The sequence below is a fragment of the Eutrema salsugineum genome, unplaced genomic scaffold (genome assembly GCF_000478725.1).
Source record: "Eutrema salsugineum unplaced genomic scaffold, Eutsalg1_0 scaffold_3, whole genome shotgun sequence".
In the NCBI taxonomy this organism is placed as follows: domain Eukaryota; kingdom Viridiplantae; phylum Streptophyta; class Magnoliopsida; order Brassicales; family Brassicaceae; genus Eutrema; species Eutrema salsugineum.
The window spans coordinates 12,279,273-12,302,263 of NW_006256756.1; the positions used below are offsets into that span (position 1 = coordinate 12,279,273).

Genomic DNA, 22,991 nt, shown 5'->3' on the forward strand with positions numbered 1-22,991 from the left:
GCGGTTCCAGGTGTGGCCACAGATCAGCCACCAGTGCAGGGAAATGTTGCACCAGATTTGCCACCTCCACCTCCGATGCAGGTGCCACCGCCAGTAAATGGATATCAGCCGCATATGCCACCAGCAGTGAATGGGTACCAAATGCAGATGCCTACTCACCATGAGATGCTGAAGCTTATGAGAATGTTTGGCATGAAGACTTACAGTTGTGGGACTGATTTCATGAGGGCTGACCATTGGAGAAAACTGTTGGAGTGTAACTTTGGGTCGATCAGGTGTCCTATCGGGTACAAGGTTGAGCTGACAGTTCAGTACCTGAGAGACAAGGCTTACGAATGATGGGAAGGAGTGATCTCAGACCTTCCAAAGGGGTATGTGATGCAGTGGGATGATTTCACACATGTGTTCAACCGAAAATACTTTCCGTAGGAGGCTGAAGACCGACTTGTGTCAGAATTTCTGAAGTTAGAGCAGGAAAACCGCACCGTGAGGGAGTATGCCCATGAATTCAACCGTCTCAAAAGATTTGCTAGGGGAAAAATGTCTTAACATCGTCTTGTTAAGAAATTTATGGAGGGATTAAGGGTGGACATCTGTAACTGTTGTCAGCTGGTGGACTATGCATTAGTGATTGACCTCTTCGAGAAAGGGCACTAATAGTGAAAGGAATCAAAGATGAGGCAAGGATGGTAAAAGGTGCTCAGTCTAGGGAAATAGAATAGAGGACAGTCCATGACAGTTACAAGATACTCGAGCAGTCACTCAAGGAACAGTCAAAATGGAGGTATGTGGTAAGTGTTGAAGGATGCACACCGGAGCATGTTTAGCAGCGACAGGATGATGCTTTGGATGCGGAGATCCAGGTCACAGCAAGTTGTACTGTCCTAACACGGAGATCACGTGCAACCAATGTGGACGTAAGGGCCATTTTAGCAAAAACTGTACGGTACGAATGGGACCTCAGCAAGAGGACATGAAAGAGACCAGAAGCTACCACCAAAGCGACATGCTCTAGCACCACGGGTGTATGTTGCGGAAGTCAAGTATCCAACTGGAGGGGAGTATGCAGAATACAGTGTGTACGCAGGCGTGAATAGCGAGGATGCTTAGCTAATTGCGGGTAAGTCTATATCAAACATTTAGCATACAGAAATTGCATTATTGGTTGTTTAATAAATACATGCCAATTATCTTCTATGTTGAGTTGCTTAGAGTTAGAAAGCTGCTTAGAATTGGTTCTGGTAGAAAAATTTGAAGCTTACACTTTGTTCGATACGAGAGGTACACATGGAATAGTAAACCCTATATGGACAAGGTGTAGTAAAGTTTCAAGGCAGTTTTCAAAATCATATAACTCAGCATTAAATGGGGTGGAAACCAAGAGTTGCATGGAAATTGATTGCGCATTAGAACCGTTGGGATGTCACGGTGGAAATATTTTTTAAGGACGCGCCAAGGTGAGATCAAAAACCAAGTGGAGGATAAGCCATCCTGAATTCGAGGATTAATTCATTTCAAGTGGAGGAGTTTATGCCATCCCAAACTTAGGGTTGAGGCTCATTTTTTTTTTTCCAGCGGCCAGTCTCTAGAAAGGTTTCTCTAATTTTTAACCCAAAGCCCTAAACCCCAAGAAAAGAGAAATTTTTTTTGTCGTTTCTTCTCCACCCTAGACCTAAGGAGCTCGACCCCCTCGCTATATAAATGCCAGCCACTTTATTCTGAGAGCCACACAGAGTTAACGCAGTGAAACTCGAAAAAACCTTTGCAGCATCAGTTTAAACTTTTTTGTCCAAATGATGGTTTTGCTGAGTTATTTTCCAGCAACTCAGAAAGAGCTAGGTGCCGATCTTTATACCTCTGGAAAAATCCCGCTGCAAGAAATCCATAGCAGTTTGCAGATCATAAATCCGAGGTAAGCTCTGTTTTTTACGTGAGCCAAAATTTGGCGAAAAATCATTTGTTTTTGCAAATTTGATTTTTCCAGTTTCGTAGAGCCAACTTAAGAGAGATTTTTCCATCGATCCAGAAGGACCCAGATAGCGATCCACATACCGATCTGTAGATCTCGAATCGTTCTTTACAGATCAACTTTCAGATCTAGTTTCCCAGGTAAATTGCAAAAGTTATCACTGAACCTTATCGGCCAAGAAACAGCTTGAACTTGCAAATCTGAAACCCTAGTTTTTGTATTGTGTATATCACAGGGTTTGGATACCAGTTTCTACTCTTCAGACTCGTCTTTGTGGTGTTTTTAAGGTGAAGACTAAATGTGGATTCCTAAGATGCCTTATTTGAAGTAGGAATATTTGTATGTTTGATATAGATAATAGTTATAGGTAATAGATATGGTTAATGCATAATTCTGTGAAGTAGATGTTTGCTACACGTGTTAGCATGATTGGTTGCTGCCGGCGTCATGGGTGTTGAGCCATGGAACATGATATTGTTTGTTGGCTGCACGACAGACATGATGAGAAGTGTAGTGACATGGTTTCACGAAGGATTCGTCAATGAGTGGGCCAAACAGCTAACGAGCTGCAGATATTAATGAAAGGAAAAGTAAAAGATAATGAATACCTTAAAGCAAGGTCTACGGGTTTGTTATTCTTTCTAAAAGTCGAGTGTAAATCAAGTTAGGTTTAATTTGTAAGATTAGGGTGTCTCACTAGTGATCTGAAAGATCCACAAGAGTGAAAGTCTATGACCACAAAAAGACTAAATGCAGAACTGTTAGTTAGTCCCGACAAGTTGAAAGACTCATTCAAACTGTTGAGTTAAGGTGCCTGAATGCAACGGTCGGAGCCTCGGAATTAACCACAATTCATGTCGAATCTGGCCGAAGGTACGTTAATGTTAAACACAATATTGGAGTATTAAATTAGGGCAAGGGCAATGAACATGATAACAATCCAACTCTCTACACTATTTCTTACTAGAATTTAGCTCTAGAGTGAAACATTTTTCATTTTTTTTTTCTTGTTCTTGTAAATATCTCTTGATAATCAAAATTCTAAATACAGTTTACTCTGCAAAAAACATTCTCAAAAAGGGAAACCTGTCAGAAAAAGCATGAAATTACTGATTTTGGCCGTCTAAAACACAGACTCTCGTGTAGACCGTTTAAAGCACAAGTTTCTCTTGAGTTATTATTTAAATCATGAACTCATGTTGACTAAGCCAAAACACGGAACATGTTAAGCTGCATAACGGAAAGAAATAACAGAGTTAAGAATCTGTTTAAAAATTGAAATTATGGTAAAACTAATGACGTCTTATAACTTCTCTTCTTAAATCCTCAAACACACAAAAAAATTCCTAATCTCTAGAAACCCTGATTTTTTCCAAATCAACCCCAAATGAATTATAAATCTAATGTCAGTTTCTTTTCTATTAAACGACATCTTACCGCTTCTCTTCTCAAATCTTCAAAACAAAAAAAATTCCCAACCTCTATAAACCCTAATTTTTGGAAATCAACCCCAAATCAATTCTAAATCGAATATCAGTTGCATCTTCGATTTCAGGTGTACTATCAATCAAATCATCTCGTCGAGCATCATCATCTCCTTGACTCGTGTACCCTGAGTGCTTGAACAAATAGGCAGCTTCTTCGTATTCCTTTTATGCATTTCTCTGAGACAAATTGACTCGATTTACAGCTTTAGAGAATTTGATTTGAGAATCGATTTGGGAATTAGGGTTGGAGAGAGTTTGATTTCAAAAAATTAGGTTTCATTGAGATTGGATATTTTCGTGTTTTGGGGATTTAAGAAGAGAAGCTGGACAAGTCGTTTAATTTACCGTAATTTTAAACATATTCTTAGCCCTGTTATTTTGTCCTATTAAGTACCTTAACATGGTTCCTATTTTGGCTTAGTCAACATGAGTTCATGATTGAAATAATAAGTCAACAGAAACTAGCTTATACTTTAAATAGGGGAAAACAGCAAATACCTGTCTGAACTCTCCTAAATGATGTGGATTCATGCCTAATAATTTTAATATCCGAACTTATATTTATTTGAAAATTAATATTCAAACTATTTTATTTTGACTGATCCCAACATTTACTATTATCAGTTAATCAACATGTATATACCGTTCATCAAATAAGTCTCGTGTTATGTCTGCTGCCTCGTTGTCATGAAGTTCTGAAACAACGTCATTTTAAGGGGATACAAAATTTGAAACAAATGGACTTTGTCTGAGTTTTAAAAAAAAAATTAGGCCTAATCTCAAAATAACAAAAAATCTTCTTCTACTTCGTGGAACTCTTCAAAATTGGGGGAAAACAGCTCAAATTTATCAAACTTGCCACCATAATAGATGTGAAACATGCAATCCGAATCATCACTGAAAACCGATTATAAAATTTCTGTTAGACACCAATTTTACATTTTTAGGATGAAAAATTCTAAATTATTAAAAAAAATTCAAACATTTACGCCAAATTCAAAACCCTAAATCTCATTTTAAACAAATCCAGAAGTTGATTTGTACTTCCAAACTCGAATCTGCCTTCTGCCAAAGCAATTGATTTGCATCAATCTTAATCAGAATTTTGAAGAATCACTAAACTCTATTACTATCTCTATCTCACAATCGCGATAAAACACTTCAAAACAATGAAATAATTTCTTTTTTCAATTTTTAATTTTATTCTCGAAACAACGTTGTTTTGAGATTGAACCCAATTTGTTTTAAATTTTTTGATCCCCTTAAAATGACTTCATTTCATAACACTGTGACAACGTGACAGCAGATGTGGCACGAGACTCATTTCCGTTAAAAGCATATACCTATTGATTAACAGAATAATAGTCAATATTAGAATCGGCAAAAAATGAAATAATTTATATATGAATTTTTACATAATTATAAGTTTGGGTATAAATTTGGACACTTCAAATTGGCAAGCATGAATCTCCACCATTTAGGAGAGTTTTGGCAGGTATTGACTGTTTTCTCCTTCACATTGTCTATGTTAGAGTTTGTGCTTTAAATAGCCCAAATCGGTAAGTTCATGCTTTTTATGATAGTTTTCCCTTTTTTAATTATGTTTGTTCCCAATTAGCAACATTATTGTTTATTTAAAGATAAGATAAACCCTTATTTACAAATTTTAAACGTTGTATTTCCAGCTACAACAATTCTTATATTTAGAAGAACCAAAGAGTAACTAATTGGTGTCTGATAGTAATAAGGTAGCAATGACTATAAAATCATTTTCCATTAAATCCATATTAACCCTTCACAAATCAAAATTATATAAAATCACACGTTGTCAGCCTACACGATGCATATTTACTAAATTTGTCATCTTCAGGAAAATAAATCTTTACTGTTTTTTTTTTTTTACCGAAGCTGAATCTGTGGTATTGCTTGAGATGGGTTTTCACCTTTTAAATAAAGCTTCTGATATGTTCTTGGATAGCATCAATGAAGAGTTGGAACCAGAAAGAGAGCCGCAAGGAGCTAAGGAGCTGAGGAGCAAAGACAAAGATCAAGGAATGGAACAAGAAGACTCTTTGCTCATTACAAAAGGTCCCATGACCCGAGCAAAGACTAAGAAGCTCAAGGAAGCTGTTGGAAAGATACTTAAGCAAGGAACGCTTATGGAACATAAGGGAAAAGAGATGGGTACAAGTACACTAGTTGTGATCCAAGTCCGAGAAAGTTAATGGGCTTGTGATCCAACTATGTACTCTTTTTCTCTATCTCAAGTTTTGTCCCAATGGGTTTTCTTGAGATAGATTTTTAATGAGGCATAGTTTGGATCACCTCACACCTAAGCCCATCAGCCGAGTCCAAGGAAAGAAGAAGAGGAGCGTGTGAAGAAGAGTTTGAATTCAAACTTGGCCAGCTTTCAAAGAACTAGTTCCTAGACACTTTGATGCTTTGTAGACTCGCCTGTTCTTCTCTTTATATTCTCTTGTAAACTCTCTTTTGAGACTATCTTATCTTTTAATCAAAATCTTTTCTAAGTAAGATCAAACCCTCTTGTTGGTGTGTAATATCCTTCAAGGCCTTTCAATTCATCTTTGGTGTGTAATATCCTCAGTTGATTCGAAACCCATTCATCAAGGGTCTTCCGCAACCCTTGGAGTCTTATCTAACCCCACAAACCTTGATACAACTCGTTTGTGTGCAAGGCTATCCCCTTTGTTCCAGTTTAGTGTGTGTCTATTTCAGGGAGAATCATATTAGCTTCTTTCTTTTATGATTTGTACTAAATGGCTTGTATGTCTAGCTTCTGGTAATGATTGTTGTGGTGGTATAAATCATTGGATGCTGCTATATATAATCTATAGAAATGATATCTAATTGTAGATCTTGAAGGAAAAACGGATATGGAGATTAGAGCTCTCGAGGTGAAGAGAAGATGACTAAGAGGGCTGACTTACAGGTCTGTTATTACATGTTTTGCTACTTGTTTCGTCTGGTAATTTATTAACAGCCAAATATTTTGTCTTGCTACCTACAGGCTGTGCTGCTGTTGGAAGCCTTCAACAAAGATAGGGCATCCTTGCTGCAGCTCATCCCAGCTCAGCCGCCAGCTGCAGCATTACCTCTGCCAGCTGTATCATCGTACATCGGAGATGTAGATCCAATTGAGACTTTGAACACAATCTCCCTGCTTGAAATTTGTTTGAATTTTGAAACTTTCTCTTGATGTTCAGTTTCTTGATCTCTATGTGTTATGTAAATGCTTGTTCAAGCTTTATTGTGATGAAATTGTTGATGTTATTCATAGCTCATCAAGCTAGATGTTCTCAAAGAGCCAAGAGGAAACTCTGTTTCATCGGTTTCATCGATTTCATCAGTTCCTCTAAGCGTGTAACCGATGTTCCTGTAATAAAAACAACTTTGTATAGTTTTCTTGTGATTAATGAGAAAATGTTGTTAGGATTATTTTTAGATTCTGGTTGTAAACAACAATAAAAAAGAGATTTTACAGAATTCACTGTTGTATTTTTTATCAAGGAGTTCTATTGCTTATTCTGAAATTATGTGTATAAGAAAGACAACCATCTTAACAACAATTATGAAGTATAATAGTTTTGTAGTAAATGCTAGGGTTGGAAGTTTTCCAAAGTTATAACCATCATTCAAAAGAACAATTTTTCTCTTTTGCCATTATACACCACAAAATACCATAATTTATCTTCCACAAACAATAAGTATTTGAATAATTATCTGTAATAAAACACACAAATAAACCATATTTTAAAACAAAATTACGAACCAAATTATCACAAACACATAAGAAACAAAAATTTTCAATCAAGGAGACTGCATCTGCAGACTTCATTTGTAGACTGCAGATGAAGTCTATTCTTCTAAGCTAACTAGCAAGTAAAACAACAAATTCGATTTTACAACAAATATGGACTTAAAACAAATAAAACTCATTGAGTAGTTAGACCAATTGGTAACACACATTTCAAAACCTAAAAATTAAAAAAAAATCGTTATATATATATATATACTGTAAATTCACATTTAAAATAATGATACCAAGCAAACTTCATATGCAGACTTCATCCGTAGACTGCTGGAGATGTCTATACTTTTACAAGCTAACTAGCTTATAAATCAAAAAAATTCGATTCCACAATAAATATTGATTTAAATCAAATGAAAATCATTGAGTAGTTCAACCACTTGCTAATACACATGTCCAAACCTAAAAATTAGAAAACAAATCTAAATTTTTTACAAAAGAGTTTTTAAAATAAATACAAAAAGTAGACTTCCTAATTAGACTTCATTAGTAGTCTGCAAGAAAAATCTACTTTTTCAAGTGGAAGTCTGCGAAAGAGGTCTTGTTAAAAAAGGTTATTTTTGCAATTGACCAAAACGTTATCTATATCATATTAGACTTCACCTGTAGACTTCCAATAGAAAATGTTAGTTTTGCATTCGATCAGGCCATTAACTTTTGGAATAGACTTCATGAGTAGACTTCTCTGACAGTCTACTAATAAAGTCCACTAGATTCATCAGAAGTCTACAGATTAAAATATGTTATTTTTGCAGTTTATTGTTCATAGTAGACTTCAATAGGAAGTCTACTACAAATAATGTTACTTTTGTGTTTGACTGGAAAATTGAAGTAGATTTCAGGAAGAAGTCTACATTAATTTTAGACTTTTTCCGGAAGTCTACTTCATTTTAAAACACAAAAATAACATCAATAATTTTGGTCAAATACAAAAATAACTTAAAATTAGTCTTCTAGAGCAAACTTCTAAAGAAACTTCAGAAGATAACAACTTTTTAAAAGTCAAATTAAGGTCAACTACACAAATAACCTTTTTTGTAGACTTCTTGCGACTTCAAACGAAGTCTACTAGGCTTTTTTTTCCAAAGGATAACGAGTAGACTTCTCCTGAAGTCTACTGGTTACAAATTTTTAAAAAGGCAATTGCAAAACTAACCTTATATTTACTAGTAGACTTCAACATGAAGTCTACTTTCACAATACAAATATAGATATTACTGAAAATGAAGTGTATCATTACCTATATCGGTTTTGAGTTCGTTTTTAGGTCTCTCATGCACTCAGAACTCTGAATTTCATTGAAAAGAAACAACCCATATCATGGTTATCTAAGAATCACCAAAACTGCATAACTTATGACATTGTTTATCAACCCAGCAATTTTGGAGATGAAATTAGAAAAGAATAAGAAAGATTATGAGTGTATGAGCTCTAATATGTAGTTACTACAGCTTTAAAAATTGGTTGAGAAACATTTAAATCTTGAAAGTGGTTGTTCATGGTTGTTGGAAGTATTGAAGAAGATGGCATTTTTGTAATAAAGAGGGGTTTAGGAGGTCTAAGGGACTTTGTGTAATAATTTTAAAAATCGAGATCAATGATATATAATGGTATTTTTTTAATTCTGGAGAGAGAGAATGATATAATTGTTAGAAAATGGCAAAAATAAGAAATATAAAAAAAGAGGTTAGTTTGGTATTTGACTTCTAAAATATGTTATTTTTGAAAGAAGCCCTATTATATAACTAAACTTTATAGATTAATTGACTGGCCATAGAAAATTTCGTGGGCCGTAATTGCAGGTTTTAAATAATAGTAAATTAGGCCAAAATTGTTTTAGGAAATTTTTTTTTAATCTATGAAAGAATGCATATATGTGAAAATAAAGTATGAGAGAATGTAATCATCATTATGTATATATGAAAAAAAAAAAATTTTAATCTACGAGAGAATATATATATATATATATATTTTAGATAATTCCATAAAACTTTCGGTTTCTGCTGAAATGATTTCATTACAAATTAACTAATTATTATAATTCAGCCTAAGAAAATAAAAATGATTCTATACGGACCAACTTATTTTCTAAAATTCAGCTAAAAAAAATAAGCACTATAGTATCATAAATTTTATAATAATAACTGTTTTTACAAAATAACTGTTTTTTAAAAAATTATTAAACTTAATTGAAGGTAAAAAAAATTCCTCTGCGCTACCCACACAGGTAAATCCCTAATATCGTTAAAAAGAAAAAACAAAATTGGTTTATATCCTAAGGCTAAAAGTAATCGAAATGATTAGAGACATTGTAAGGCTCATTCCTTTCCTTCCTACTCATCATAAACCTCGGTGGCAAATAATAATTAGCGCTTCGATTATTACTCGTAGTCTTGTGATTAGTCTCTTCTTTAGGGACCCAAGGTGGCTTTATTGACCTGATAAGTGCCCAATTAACACCTTCGAAGAACTCATGTCTTTTGATCTCGGTAGAGCCTTTGAGACTCCCTAGCCTCTTCTTAGGATTCTTGACCAGTAGTTTAATAATAAGATCTTGAGCGCTTACCATATCATCGTACTCTTTCTGGTTATTAACTATAACCTTTGGGAATGTCAAAGGTGTTTTCAGAATGTTTACTAGCGTTCTCTCGTTGCTCTCGCCTTTAAACGGTGTGGTACCAAATATCATCTCGTACAGAAATATCCCGAAAGTCCACCAGTCAACGGCACTCCCATGTCCTTGGCCTGACAAATAAACAAATTTAACCAGTTAGTAAATCTACTGTTGTTAGACAAATCATTTTCAGTACAAGAAATCAATAAAGAAAAGGATATAAATAGGTTGCTATGGAACTTAATTTGTTGCTATTTGTGGAAATAACAATGGACAATATCCATCGCCTTTAGGCCATCTTTAACAATTAGCAATATATTGTATAGATATAATCTAGTATAGCCACAAAATAAAAAGGATAGAGTTGCTTGGCAGGGACAATATACAACTTAGTCATTAATGAGTCGTTTCTCTTTTAGCAACGGATAGCCGCCATAACTTACATAAGAATAATCCGAGTTATAGTCTGGTATCCCCTAGTTTATTTTTTTAAGTAACATAATTCTTTATTCTGTTGCATGCATGTAATGTAGAAGAAAGAAAAAACCAGGCGACACCATATTCTCGGTTTATTTTGTCAAAGTTACATTACATGTTTCTAGATATATATCTATGCATTCTCGAAGCTTTTAGTTTTAATTTTTCTTTCATTTTTACGGTACATTTAACGACTAATGATAAACTATTTGTAATTCTTTTTTTTAAAAAAAATGTATACTCTAAAACAATTTTAAGCCAGGACAAAACCAGATGAGCTATACCTGAAATTACCTCAGGTGCCAAGTACTCATGTGTTCCCACGAAAGACTTAGAGCGAGCGTTAATAGGTTCTGCGAAAACCAATGGACATTCACCAGAGAAGTCTCGAGATCCGGTTGAAACTCGAGAACAAGAAGAAGTTTGTCGTGAGAACATCGATATCGAAACATCGTTGCTTTTAACCGAACCGCCATAATTACCAGATGCGTTCTCGTGTATAGTAGTTGTAATAATGTTCTTGCATCTGCTTGTTCTGCTCGAAGCGGGAGAGAAGCAGGAGATTACTGGGTTTAACGGAGTCGTCGTACAGGAAGGCGTGGAGCATTTATGTCGGACGCTAACGTCGTCGTCGTCGTCGTGGTGATGGTCAAGGTCGTTGTGGTTAAGGAGCTGTGGGATGACGTTGCATTTGAAGGAAAGGTCAAAATCTGAGAGCATTACATGACCATCTTCCCTGATTAATACATTTTCCGGCTTTAGGTCTCTGTACACAATTCCCATCATGTGGAGGTACTCTAAGGCCACAAGTATTTCTGCTGCGTAAAACCTGATTTTATTAGCATTTGATGATTAGTTTTTAGATACCCGAAACTATATATTTAATATATTTTTCCTGACATCATTTTATTTGTAACTAAAAATTGGTATAACTATTTTGCCCAAAAAAAAAGGTTTCTTTATATCTTTGTAGCCGAAAATTGTAATCCAGTACCGTCGGGTAAATTAAGTGGATACGAAAAGAAAATGTAAATCTCTCAACCAACAAGGAGAAAAAAAACATTGATAATAGTGTACATAAAAATAAAATTTTTTGAAAATAATATAATTTCCATATATATTTTTGTGAAATACTTTTTTTACAAATACCGACAATAAACAGCTAATATGTAAGTTTTTTTATAAACATACACAAAAAAAAAAATGTGGTTACTCTTAATACAACACATTAATTACAAACGCAAACAATCAATTGGAATCTTCAGTTACTACGAACTATTTAAAGAATGAGAAGGGAACCTAGTAGAGGAGATAGTGAAACGTTTAGATGGCTGGCGGAGGCGGGCGGCGTAGAGATCACCACCGGGACAATACTCCATGACAAGAAAAGAGTAATGAGAAGCTTCAAAAGCTGCGTACAAAGTAGGGCAAAAAGGGTGATCAAGCATCTCTAAAATCTTCTTCTCCATCTCCGCTCTTCCAAACTTTTTCTTCACCGCCACGGCCTCCTTATCTACGACTTTCATTGCGTAAAGCGCCACCGCAGGGTACCCACGTATTTGGCAGAGGTAAACACTCCCAATGTCGCCACTGCCTAACCTCTTTAAAATCCGGAAATGTTCTAACCCCACCGCGCGGCCGCAGCACTGGCGGAGCCTGGCCATAGCTTCCCATGCGACTTGGTTGGCTTTGTGAGGCTTTATATGGTTGTACCTGTTGACGCCATGGTTACTTAAATGAGATATGGAGCTACTACAGCTTGTGCTGGCCGTGAATGAGCTGCTTAGCCAGCTCGTTCTGCGGCTTGACTCCAGTCCGGCTGTGGAGCTCTCATAATCGGACTCGTTGTCTTTGTAAAACTTAGTTGAGTTTGCCATTAGAGATATTTCATGGGTATGAAAACTGTCTTGTCTTTAAATATTTATCCATATTCTCCACATAAATCACTTTTCTTTTTTTTTTTTTTTTGTCGTTTTGTTCAATTTTAATTATTAATATATATAATTGAAAAGATAAACCATGCGTGAAGATAAACAATATGGATCCAAGTGCGGATACAAAGATAAAGGTGAATTAATGAGATGCACATGTCAGGCATGCTCCGCAAGCTGACACCACCACTATCCTTTGTTTTTCTCCAAAGTTAAAACGTTTGAACAATAAAATCTTAATGCCAGCTTTTACCTTTAGGTGTTAGAATATTAGAATATTCCGAAATTCCGAAGTTGGTCAAATTATAATGAATAACTTTAGAAAACTATAATTAAGTGAGTGACCACATATATTGATTTACGTCTGACTTATAGGACGTGTTTTTCTCTCTCCACCCCTTTTCTCTCCCAACCAATTCCAGCCGCCAAACCCTAATTTTCTCCATCTGTCTTCTCTCGGTGGTTGCCACCGACGGGAGGCCTTTGTTCTCTCCAGTTCGTTGTGCCTGAGGTATTGCATTGAGTGGTGCTTCGGTGGCTCTGTGCAGCGGGTGGAATCGAAGGAGGTGTGTAGTTTTTGACTCTTCCTTCGTTTTTTCGACGATTTTCAGTGATAGATCCATGGTGCTCGGTATAGTATCTCTCTAGATTTTCTCTCAAGGTGGTGCGGTTAGACGGATTCTTTTGGTGGTGCGTGCTGTGAGATCTAAGAGGACGGGTCTTGACGCACTGCTCAGATCTGTTTCTCCACTCCTCCCTCGAAGCTTGTGGCGAGCTCGGCGTGCTTTTTAGGTTAGCTCGTAGCTGCAGCGTTTCTTCAAAGCAGTGACTTTCCTTGTGGCTGTGCGCGTGCTTCTGGTGGCAGCGTGAGGCTCACTGTGCCAAACCGGTGTTCAGAGCTCGGTCTCGATGTGGTGTTGCTCAGTGTCAACAGGTTTTTGTCTCCGGTGGCTTCTTGTCTTGTCGTCATTTGTGGATGTTTGCTCGTTTCTCTCCGATGGACCAACATCGGGAGGATCTTGGTAGAGCTAGTAGCGTTTCTTAGCTTCGACAGCAAGTGTAGTCCTGTCCTAGTGCTGGATCTAGGTTTGTTAGTTGTGCGCCCGATTATTAAATGTTGAGGGCTGTCTTTGATCAGGCCTTCTTGGCTTCTTAGAGGAATAACTCTTTTTCAGACTGCCGGATGAAATAACTTCCGTTCTGCTTTGTGGATATTTCTTCGAAGACTCTCACCCGCGGGAAACACATGTTTTACCTGCCCTAGAAGACTCTCACCCCCGGTGGACCTTAGGACGAGCCACAAGGCCCAATATCAAAGCCCACTTCGCCATTTCTCTTCAGAAAAAACTCTAAATGAGACCAGGAAGACCTTAGGACATATAAATACATTATTTAGCAGCCTTAAACGGGTGTATGCTCCTGTAATGAGATTTTGAGCCACCAAACTCTGTTTTTCAAGGGTTAGGTGATGGAGATGGGGATTCTTCCCCAGATCCATTGTTCTTTCTCATTTTTATCTTATTAACTTTTCTGTTTTATTCTTTTGCATTATTCTATATCTTTCATCATTCATTGCATCATGTAGATTAGTCCCAGAGAGTCAAGTTGTTTGAAGATATCGACAAGCATATATATCGATTAGGATTTCTATTGTTCTTAGCCATATTATCGATCTCATCTCTTCTAAGTTGTTCATAAAGCATGAGAGTAGATTCATGACCTATTCTCTGAGCCTAGGATCGATAAAAGCCACGAGAGTGCTGTATCAGATCATCCATACCTAGCTTTAGAAGAACATAGTCGCTATATGAGTTGAGAGCTACCTATAGAGAAGATGTGAGCAGACGAATTCAATGTTTAATGCATGATCTTAAGTTTAGCATGAGAGCGAGAGTTAATTGCTAGATCTAAGAGATTAGTTGATTAAGGTGACGACAGTTGGTTAATCATACATGTGTCTATTCTAGTTCAATGCAGATTCCCAGAAACAGATGAAGATAAATCGTCCAGAAGCTAATTAAAAATGCCATCATACATTGATTAGAGTAACCCGGAGAAGTCTAAATCGCCACCTATGAGTTTAAGAGTCTTTAGTTTGATTCGATATGCTTTAGATGTTCTTTTAACAATTAATCGTGCATTGCATTTCTTGTGAATATTAGATTAGGTTTAGTTTAGGATCTTAGACAAAACCCCAAAACTTTTATTGGTTTATGAGTTTGCTTATTTCCCAGTTTGTTGTTTCTCGCAGATTAGACATCCTCCTTGTGGATCGACACCCTAAGTCCTACAACGTACATCTGTGCACTTGCAGCCACTAGGATTTTATAAATTTAAAACTTTTGGAGTACCAACGGGCATGTTAAAATACAACCCTAGGCCTGCAGTCCCATCAAGTTTTTGGCGCCGTTGCCGGGGAGGATTTTAGTCTCTAGAGGTCTAAACCTGGTAGGTTGAAGCCGCAGAAGACTATATATATGTCGAGTTTTTGCCGAAGCAACATAGGAAGTAAACTAAATTTATAAACACCCTAACTTTTTATTTTTCTGCTCATTCTTTCTTCTGTTTGCCCTAGTTTCAGAAACATTTGAAGCATGGATCATTCAAGAATAAACCCTAACCCCGAGCAAAGATCCAGGCGTGATTTTGATCATCATCTTCGGAACCCTAATCCGAACCACCACCATTTAGACTCACGACCTCCACACCACCAAGATGAGCCCTATTCGCCACACCTGGTAAACCGTCGACTATCTCATCCTCTTCCTCATCAGATTCTGCACCAGAACTATGAGAATAATTGACTTAACATCCTGATTAATCGATTGGAAGCCAAGCTGAATCAGTTTCTTGCCTCCCAAGCCCTCATCGATGCTGCCCTGCGAACGAAGATAGATGACGTGACCATCGGCCTCAACAAAAGGTTTGATGAATTCTCTGAGTATGTGATGACACTGCAGGATCAGAGAACCAAAGCTAATGACGTGTTAGATCAGAGAATATAGTCTGTCAGGGAAGAACCAGACAAAAACAAGTTAAGCATTCGGCAAAACGAAAAGGAGCTGCAAACCCTAACCTTCAAGATCGAGGACTTGGATAAGGAGCTGAATGAGAGCAAAAACCAGACCTACGACTACACATTGGAGTTGTGGCAAGGCGTAGCAAAGGTTGATAACAAGACAGAAGAGCTTGATGCTACTTTAGACAAAGTTGTCTATGCTTTAGATGAAGTATAAGAGAAAGTTGAAAAACTTTCTATAGATCATAAGGAGTATGATCTGAACTCTGGAATCAATGATTTGGATACCCAAGACGTGCCTGACAACCACTGGAAGCAAGAGAACAAAATGGAGAATAAGCGATTGAAGAAGCAAGCATGGAGAGCCGGAGGAAGCTGACAGCGGCTGCGAGCACTTCACTCACGGCCAAATCCACTTCCACCGCGGCTCCGAGCTCCTCACCCGCGGTGGAGCACGACTTCTCAGACTGGGAGAGCTTTCAACCTCTTTCTGAAGCCTGTTCATCAGAAAAACGACCTCATGTGACTAGACCTAGGTTGTTTGATCAAGCTGTCTTCTCAATCACTGCACAAGCATCAAAGGAAAAGGAGGAATCCAACACGTATGCATCTTGCAACATGGTTTACACTTGTGACAATGAGCTTCAAGAGCAATTCTCAGAAGATGAAGAGTATGGTTTGTTTGTAAAAGATCCAAACCCTGGGGATGATTCATGGGATGACAACACAGAACCAATAACTGATAACACCGGATTTTGACCATTTTTATGGATCCCTTTAATATCTTTTACAGGTGTTTTTACTCCATTTCCAAAGGTTTTCAAAGGATTTCTATGTTTTCGGATTTTAAAAGACTTTTCAGGTAATTTGGGATAAAGAGGCACAAATTAGAACAAAAAGACTCTTTTGGATAAATGCAGACCGTCAGAACTCTCATGGAGAGACGAAGACCTTCTCACCGTCTGATCACCCTCAAAATTGGACAACTTATAGAAGAATCAACCAGCTTTCAAATCCACTTGGTTTGGAGACATTCCAACGGTTGGATCTCAAGATATTCCATTAGCCCCGGAGCCACTCGAAGACGGCCAGCAAGTCACGCGACCGCGGCCAACAGCCCATTTCCCGCGGTCAGAAGCCTCCCGACCGCGACCAACAACCTAATCCCCGCGGTCACGTCACTCCCGACCGCGGCCATCAAGCTCCGAACTAAAGCCCATATTTCTGAAGCCCAAAGTCATTCTCAGCCTCAATTCTGGAACCCTAGAGACCGTGGAGTATTGAAGAATATAAATACTTGTCATTTAGGTAGTTTTTAGCAACAACCCTTCATATTTTACAGAAACCCTTTTTCCTTTAGCCATTTTTATGCGATTTTTGTAGAAGATTGTTTAAGTCCGAGTTCTTCAATAGAGAAGCTTTCTTCATCTCTTTTTTTTACTGTTTTTCATTACTTTTATTAAAACCAATGATGATGTCGACCTCAGCCATGTCTGAGTAGATCTCGAGTTGGGCTTAGGGTCCCGAAAGGGGCTCTCATAACCGATTAAGACATCTAGGTTCATAGATCTGGGATTTTGACATGTTCTCTGTTTATTCTTGTTCTTATTGCATGTATGCTTGATTGATCACCTAGTATCTGATCTAGATAGTTAGTGTTGCGAAAGCTTTCATTAAGTATCAGCCCTAGAATGAAACAGACGATTTTTCCGTAGGAGTGGAAACCTACCTGCGGCGTGATCGTGAGTATTGACGAGTCTTGTGCAGCTCTTGCGTTCTCTCCCTTCCAGGGCCAGAGTGGAAACCTACTGGTCAGGGTTGCGAGAAACAGTTGGTTATGATCACGACAGTGACGTAGTCATACCGCCATACTCTAGCTCTAGAACCCTATATATCGATATCCGTCAATCCCAATCTATCTACCCTAGTGTCAAAACCGATTATGATCCCTTAGAGTTCCCAAAATCTCAGCGTTTTTAGCCATAGTTTACAAACCAATCGATTTTTACTTGCTTATTTAGATCTGCATTTCAATTGCCTTAGTTCGATATTTTACTTGCTTTACTTGCTTTGCATTCGATTTTTCTACTTGCTTTCTAGGATAGATTTATTTGCTTTCTTTAAGTTTTAGTTTAATTCGTGATAAACAACCAACCTTTAAAACCAATCTAGTCTAGACATAAAGTTAAAAACCGTAGAAGAATACCAGGCACACAAATCTGTGTGGATTCGATCCCTAAATACTACAACTGATTAGCTGTGCACTTGCGGCTTTCATTTGTTTTTGTTAAGGGTAAAACTTGTTCCCTCACGCAGTTGACACCGACATCAAGTTTTTGGCGCCGTTGCCGGGGATTTGTTTCGCTGCCTTTTGTTATTTTTCTTGTTTTAACTTCTGTTCTAGACACCTGATCTCTAGTTCTTTCTTAAAGTTTTACTGAATTATCTTTCCCTTCTTTTGTTTTTCTCTGAATTGCATGAATACCAGGCGCAGACCTGTAGAAAACATTCCAATTCTAGACGAGATAGACAGACACGAAAGAGAACTTCATAGACTTAGACGAACGCAAGGAATGGCCAACGACAACCAGCCTGGAGATCCTATTAACCGAGGTTTAAATATGGACCAAGACGGGTCTGTACATGGAGAAAATGAAGAGAATGATCACAGAGGAGGTGATCATGCTCGACAAGATGGAGAGGAGGATGAGGTTCCTCCGAGAAACCACCAGAACCGCGAGAGAGAAGAACGTGAAGACCTTGATGCACCTATCAATGCAGCCGATGGTGACCACCAAAGAATGCAGCCGAATGGGCGTGTTAACCGCCCTGTACAGCCAGCAAATCAACAACGAAGACAAGCCAGGAACCATCGCATAGCTGATTTCGATGCACCTACTCAAAACTTTCAAAACCGATCTGCAATTCAAGTTCCATTTCCGAACCGGAATGAGTTTGAAGTCAAGCCTCAAATCATCTCATTGGTAAAAAAAACCCAATTCCATGGACTTCCTTCCGAACACCCAATGGACCATATCGAGCTCTTTGAAGAAATCTGCAGCATGATGAGAACAAACCAAGTTCCACCAGACTATTTGAAGTGTAATTTGTTCCCTTTTTCATTAGCAGACAAAGCTCACCGGTTGTTGAAATCTTTGCCTGCAGGATCGATTACTAATTGGGAAGAATGTAAAACTGCTTTCTTGAACCACTTCTATACTAAGTCAAGGTCGAACCAGTTGAGAACAAAGATCTCAAGCTTTCAACAAGGACCGACTGAATCTTTCTATGAAGTCTGGGAACGTTTTAAGGAGTATGAACGTGATTGCCCTCACCATGGATTTCCTGGATCAAGCCTGCTGAGCACATTTTACCGAGGTTTGCAACCAAAATACAAACTTTCACTTGACACAGCTAGCAATGGAGATTTTGGACAAAAGACGATAGCCCAAGGAAGAGCCCTCATCAAAAATTTGGCTCAAGCCAATAGAAATGATTGTCTTGAGTACGATCGATCGACGAAGCAAACCGGAACAGACAACAAAGAGATAACCGAGTTGAAGAACATGATGAGCCAGCTTCTGAAGAGCAACAATCACCCAATCCATGCTTATGAGATCAACAATGGCACAGAAGATGAAGGACCTAGTGATATTGATTACATTAATTAAGCTTTTCAAGAAGAAGATGTGAACTATGTAGGAGCGCTAGTACCATATCAAAATCGCTTCAACAATGGCTTCAACAACAACTTCCGGAATGCAAATTACAACAATCTCTCTTACCGCAATCCAAATGTGGAGAATGCTCAAGATCTGTACTACCCACCTCAGCAAAAATCATTCCAAAACAAGTTCCAAGGTGGAAACTTCGGAGGGACAGGAGCTTATCAACCGCGACAGCCGTATAACTACCAAGGTACAGGTTTTAACAATCAATTTGTACAACAACACGAATCACGACAAACCAGCTAGCTTCACAAATCGGTAGACTTGAACAGTCTATCCAACAGCTCGTTATGACGAACGAAAAAGCATCTAAAGACGTGGACGTGAAAGTTGACTACATGTACAATGATCTGAACGGGAAGTTTGAAGTTTTATCTTCGCACGTCAAAAAGCTAGACGTGCAAGTCGCCCAAACAGCCGACTCTATGAAGAGGCAAAGTGGAGTTCTTCCAGGAAGAGTTGAAGATAACCCTAAAAGGTTTTGCAATGCCATAACCTCATTGCCCGAAGAAGAGGCCAGAACCGATGGAAAGAAAGAAGAAACCCCAATCTTTGTACCACTGTACAAGGATGTCGATGCCAAGCAGCCACCATTCAAGGTACCTGAACGATCCCCGTTTCAAAGGCTTACAAAAGCCGACGATCTGGGATGTTTTGTTTTCCAATGTTTCATTTCAGGAATCAAGTTTACAGACTGCCTGTGCGATTCCGGAGCCAATGTCAACATCATGTCAACGACATTTGCCGAAAAATTGGGCATAAAAACCTTAAGGACATCGACGGTTAAGGTTGTCTTTGGAGATTCATCTCAAAAAGATACTGAAGGGGCGATTTATAATCTACAAGTTCTAGTGGGAGACAAGATTGTTCTAGAGATTCCAAGTCCTGGAGATGGATAAATACATGGAGAGGCCACTCATTTTCGGGAGACCATTCCTAGCTACCGTAGGAGCAGTAATCGATCACGCAAACCGGCATGCTGTTTTCCTAAATGTGGATCGCAGAAGGTTTTATCCGACTATCCTAGATGATTTTCCAAGCAAAGGAAACCGGCAAAAAGAGAAAGAAAAGGAGAAGCCGAAAGCTTTTGCAAAGATCAAGATCATCATTCCACCGGATGCAACAGAAACTAGTGAGGACCAACTCCAGGAGCTGATCGAAAACACAAAAAGGGTTTTAAACAATGTTAAAGTCCGAAAGAAGAGTAAAGGAAAGAAGACGGCTCCTCAGGGAGAAGAAGTAAAACCTCCAGTGACCGGAAATGATAGGGGCACATCAAGTGGAGTGCCATTCAAATCAGCCTGATTCTTCATGCCTACGTCGAGCTAAACGACTTAAAACAAAAGTGCTTAATGGGAGGCAACCCATTTAGGTATTCTTTCTTTTAGTTTCCTTTTCCTTTTTACAATTTATGCTTTCTTTTTCTTTTTAGTTTCAGGTATTTTATAAAACAAAAACACAAAAAAATCAGAAAATTAGAAAAACCAAGAAGAAAAGGGTAGGTTTTTAGCTGCTCGGCCCAGCAAAGACCAGAAAGTTAGACAAAGGCCGCAGGAGAAAGAGCCGCAGTCGCGACCAACCGACCCGCGGCCAAGGGAGCAACGACCGCGGCACTGTGAATGTGACCGCGGCCGAGCCCTCAATCACCGCGGTCGCGAGTCTCATAACCGCGGCCGTTGGTCGTTGAGACAGGAACTCGGATTTCCGTCGTTTTTCAAAAGTTTCCCGGTGTTACCTGGTGTTTCCCGGTGTTACCTGGTGTTTCCTGGTGTTTCCTGGTGTTACCTGGTGTTTTCCGGTGATTCTCGGTGATTCCCGGTGATTCCCAGAGCATTCCCGGTAAAACCCTTTAAGATTCTCCGTAAGTTTTAAACTTTCTTTGCATGCAAGACAAGAAAGGTAAGTTCCCGTAAACTTAAAAATTCCCGGAAATTTTCCGTTTTTGCTACAAAAACGCTTTTTAAAGAAAAGAAACACACTTTTTGGATCAAAACTCCTTTTTCTCTTCTCTTCCAAAAGACTTGGAGATTTAGGAAATAGAACACATTTTTCAATTCTTAAGCTTTGTAAGAGGTTCCTGGCTCAAACCTCACTCTTTTTCAAAGCTGATTTCAATTCTGCCATCAAATCTCTCTTTCCAGCAAGAAAAATGGAACAAACCAGATTCCGAAGAAGCCGTCGCACTGGTGACAGCTCTGAGGACATTCCCGATGATGCTACTCTAGGAGAGTACATGCTGAACCAAGCCAGACCGAGAAGAAGAAACTATGTGATGAGATTACTCCAGCACTCAAGAGAAACACGAGCAGTTCCTGAGCCACTACAGATTCGATACATTGGCAGGGAGATAAACCCGAGAGTGGACTATGCAAGACGTTTCAAGAAGCTGAACATAAAACCCACACCTTGCATTGATTATCATACACTTGAGATGCTTGGAATCAGAGAGGATGTGATCTGGTACATCGATGCACTTAAGCTGAGACCCTACATGGAGCTGAACCTTCCGACTTATCCTGAGCTAGTCCGCGAGTTCTTAGCAACTATTACACTCCACCACACAAAGAGGAGGAACCCCAGAGCATCAGATGGTATCCTGTCATTCTCTATCCGCGGACAGCCTTACTCGCTCACCATTTATGAGCTTTGCGAAGCTCTTAAGCTTCCATACACTGATGGCATTTATCTTAAAGATGAACCCGATTTTAACTTGTGGAGAGAGATGGGTCATGGAGTCTATGATAGCGGGAGATCCAAGTCAGCCCTTCTTACTCATCCTGCAGTGAGAGTTGTGTACAAACTCTTAGCACACACGATTTCCTCTAGAGCCAACATGGGATGTATTTTGAAGACCGAGCTCATTACACTTCAGATGCCGTTTATGGACGACCCACGACTTGCCTGCTTTGCCTGGATCATAGCACAGAACATGGTAAAGGTGAAGCATGATTTACATGGTTTCGAGGACGCTACTCCAGCTTACGGGAGTGCTATTACAGCGATACTACAGGCTGTAGGATTCGATTTCTCATCTGATGAGCCACTTCCTGATGTCTGGTATGACCTACTTTATCTCTCTCGCGATCACACTATCTCTCGTGCCGCTTTCGATCCAGACAGGTTTGGTTACAAGTATTGCACTGGCACTAAGGAGCACCGAGTCAACTTGCCTTCACCATCAGTTCGGAGATTGTGTAACGGAGGACGTCCGCGATGGACTCCGGAACCCGATGATTTTCTGCCATCTGTACCTCGTCTACCATTCACCATTGGCCAATACATAGTGGCCAAGGCAAAGCGTGATGCAGCTGCGGCCCGTGCTCACTTTCAGCCATCTATTTCAACCGGCCACACCTCATCATCTACATCATCGCACACACACTCTGATCTGGAGCGCAGAGTTGAGAGACAGGGACGACGCTTTGAGCGCGTTGTCACCTTCCTACAGGAGCAGCACCAGTTCGCAGCAGACACATCGGAGGATGAGTGATTGATCAGCACTTCACTACCATCACGGTTCTATCATCATTTTCTTTTCTTTTATCTTATTTTATTTCGCTTTTATTCACCATCTTCTCACCAACTTTTTCACACTAGGGAGAGTGTGATTTAAGTGTGGGGGAGGATGTCTATCCCTACTAACCATTTTCTTGCTTTTGCTTTTAAATTTCAAGTACTTTTTAAATTTTAATATGTAACCTATTCGACATTAAATATTTTTCAGGAATGTTTGACGCAAAACTATGATGATTTAGACCTGCACACTTCTACACTATGCATGATAGCTCATTTGTGGTTAGCACTAGACTAGGCGGTAGCTAGAGTACTTGCACTACGAACTCCCACCAGAGGACTTCTATTCATGGAGATTCTTTCTGACAGGATATACTAGCTCATTTTATTTGACCTTAATATTGACATCTAATTTTCTCATCAT

The 22,991-nt window shown here is 38.8% G+C and overlaps 1 protein-coding gene and 1 non-coding gene across 2 annotated transcripts; both read right to left on the reverse strand.

The window, feature by feature from the left end:
* Positions 1 to 9,566: 9,566 nt before the first annotated feature.
* On the reverse strand, positions 9,567 to 12,279 carry LOC18014679 (protein kinase PINOID 2). Its single transcript, XM_006397218.2, has 3 exons — positions 11,676 to 12,279; positions 10,661 to 11,205; positions 9,567 to 10,030 (listed from the first exon to the last, which is right to left on the reverse strand). The coding sequence occupies exons 1-3, from the start codon at positions 12,251 to 12,253 to the stop codon at positions 9,567 to 9,569; spliced, it is 1,587 nt and encodes a 528-aa protein (XP_006397281.1). The 5' UTR covers positions 12,254 to 12,279.
* A 6,284-nt stretch (positions 12,280 to 18,563) lies between these two features.
* LOC112085766 lies at positions 18,564 to 18,669 on the reverse strand. Its single transcript, XR_002899064.1, has one exon. It is a non-coding gene; the product is annotated as a small nucleolar RNA R71 (small nucleolar RNA).
* Positions 18,670 to 22,991: the final 4,322 nt, after the last annotated feature.

Coding starts and splice junctions, on each gene's coding strand:
- LOC18014679 (XM_006397218.2), bottom strand. CDS start 12,253: ATGGCAAACTCAACTAAGTTTTACAAAGACAACGAGTCCGATTATGAG. Junction 11,206..11,675: donor TTCACTATCTCCTCTACTAG/GTTCCCTTCTCA, acceptor TAATAAAATCAG/GTTTTACGCAGCAGAAATAC. Junction 10,031..10,660: donor GGCACCTGAGGTAATTTCAG/GTATAGCTCATC, acceptor TTTATTTGTCAG/GCCAAGGACATGGGAGTGCC.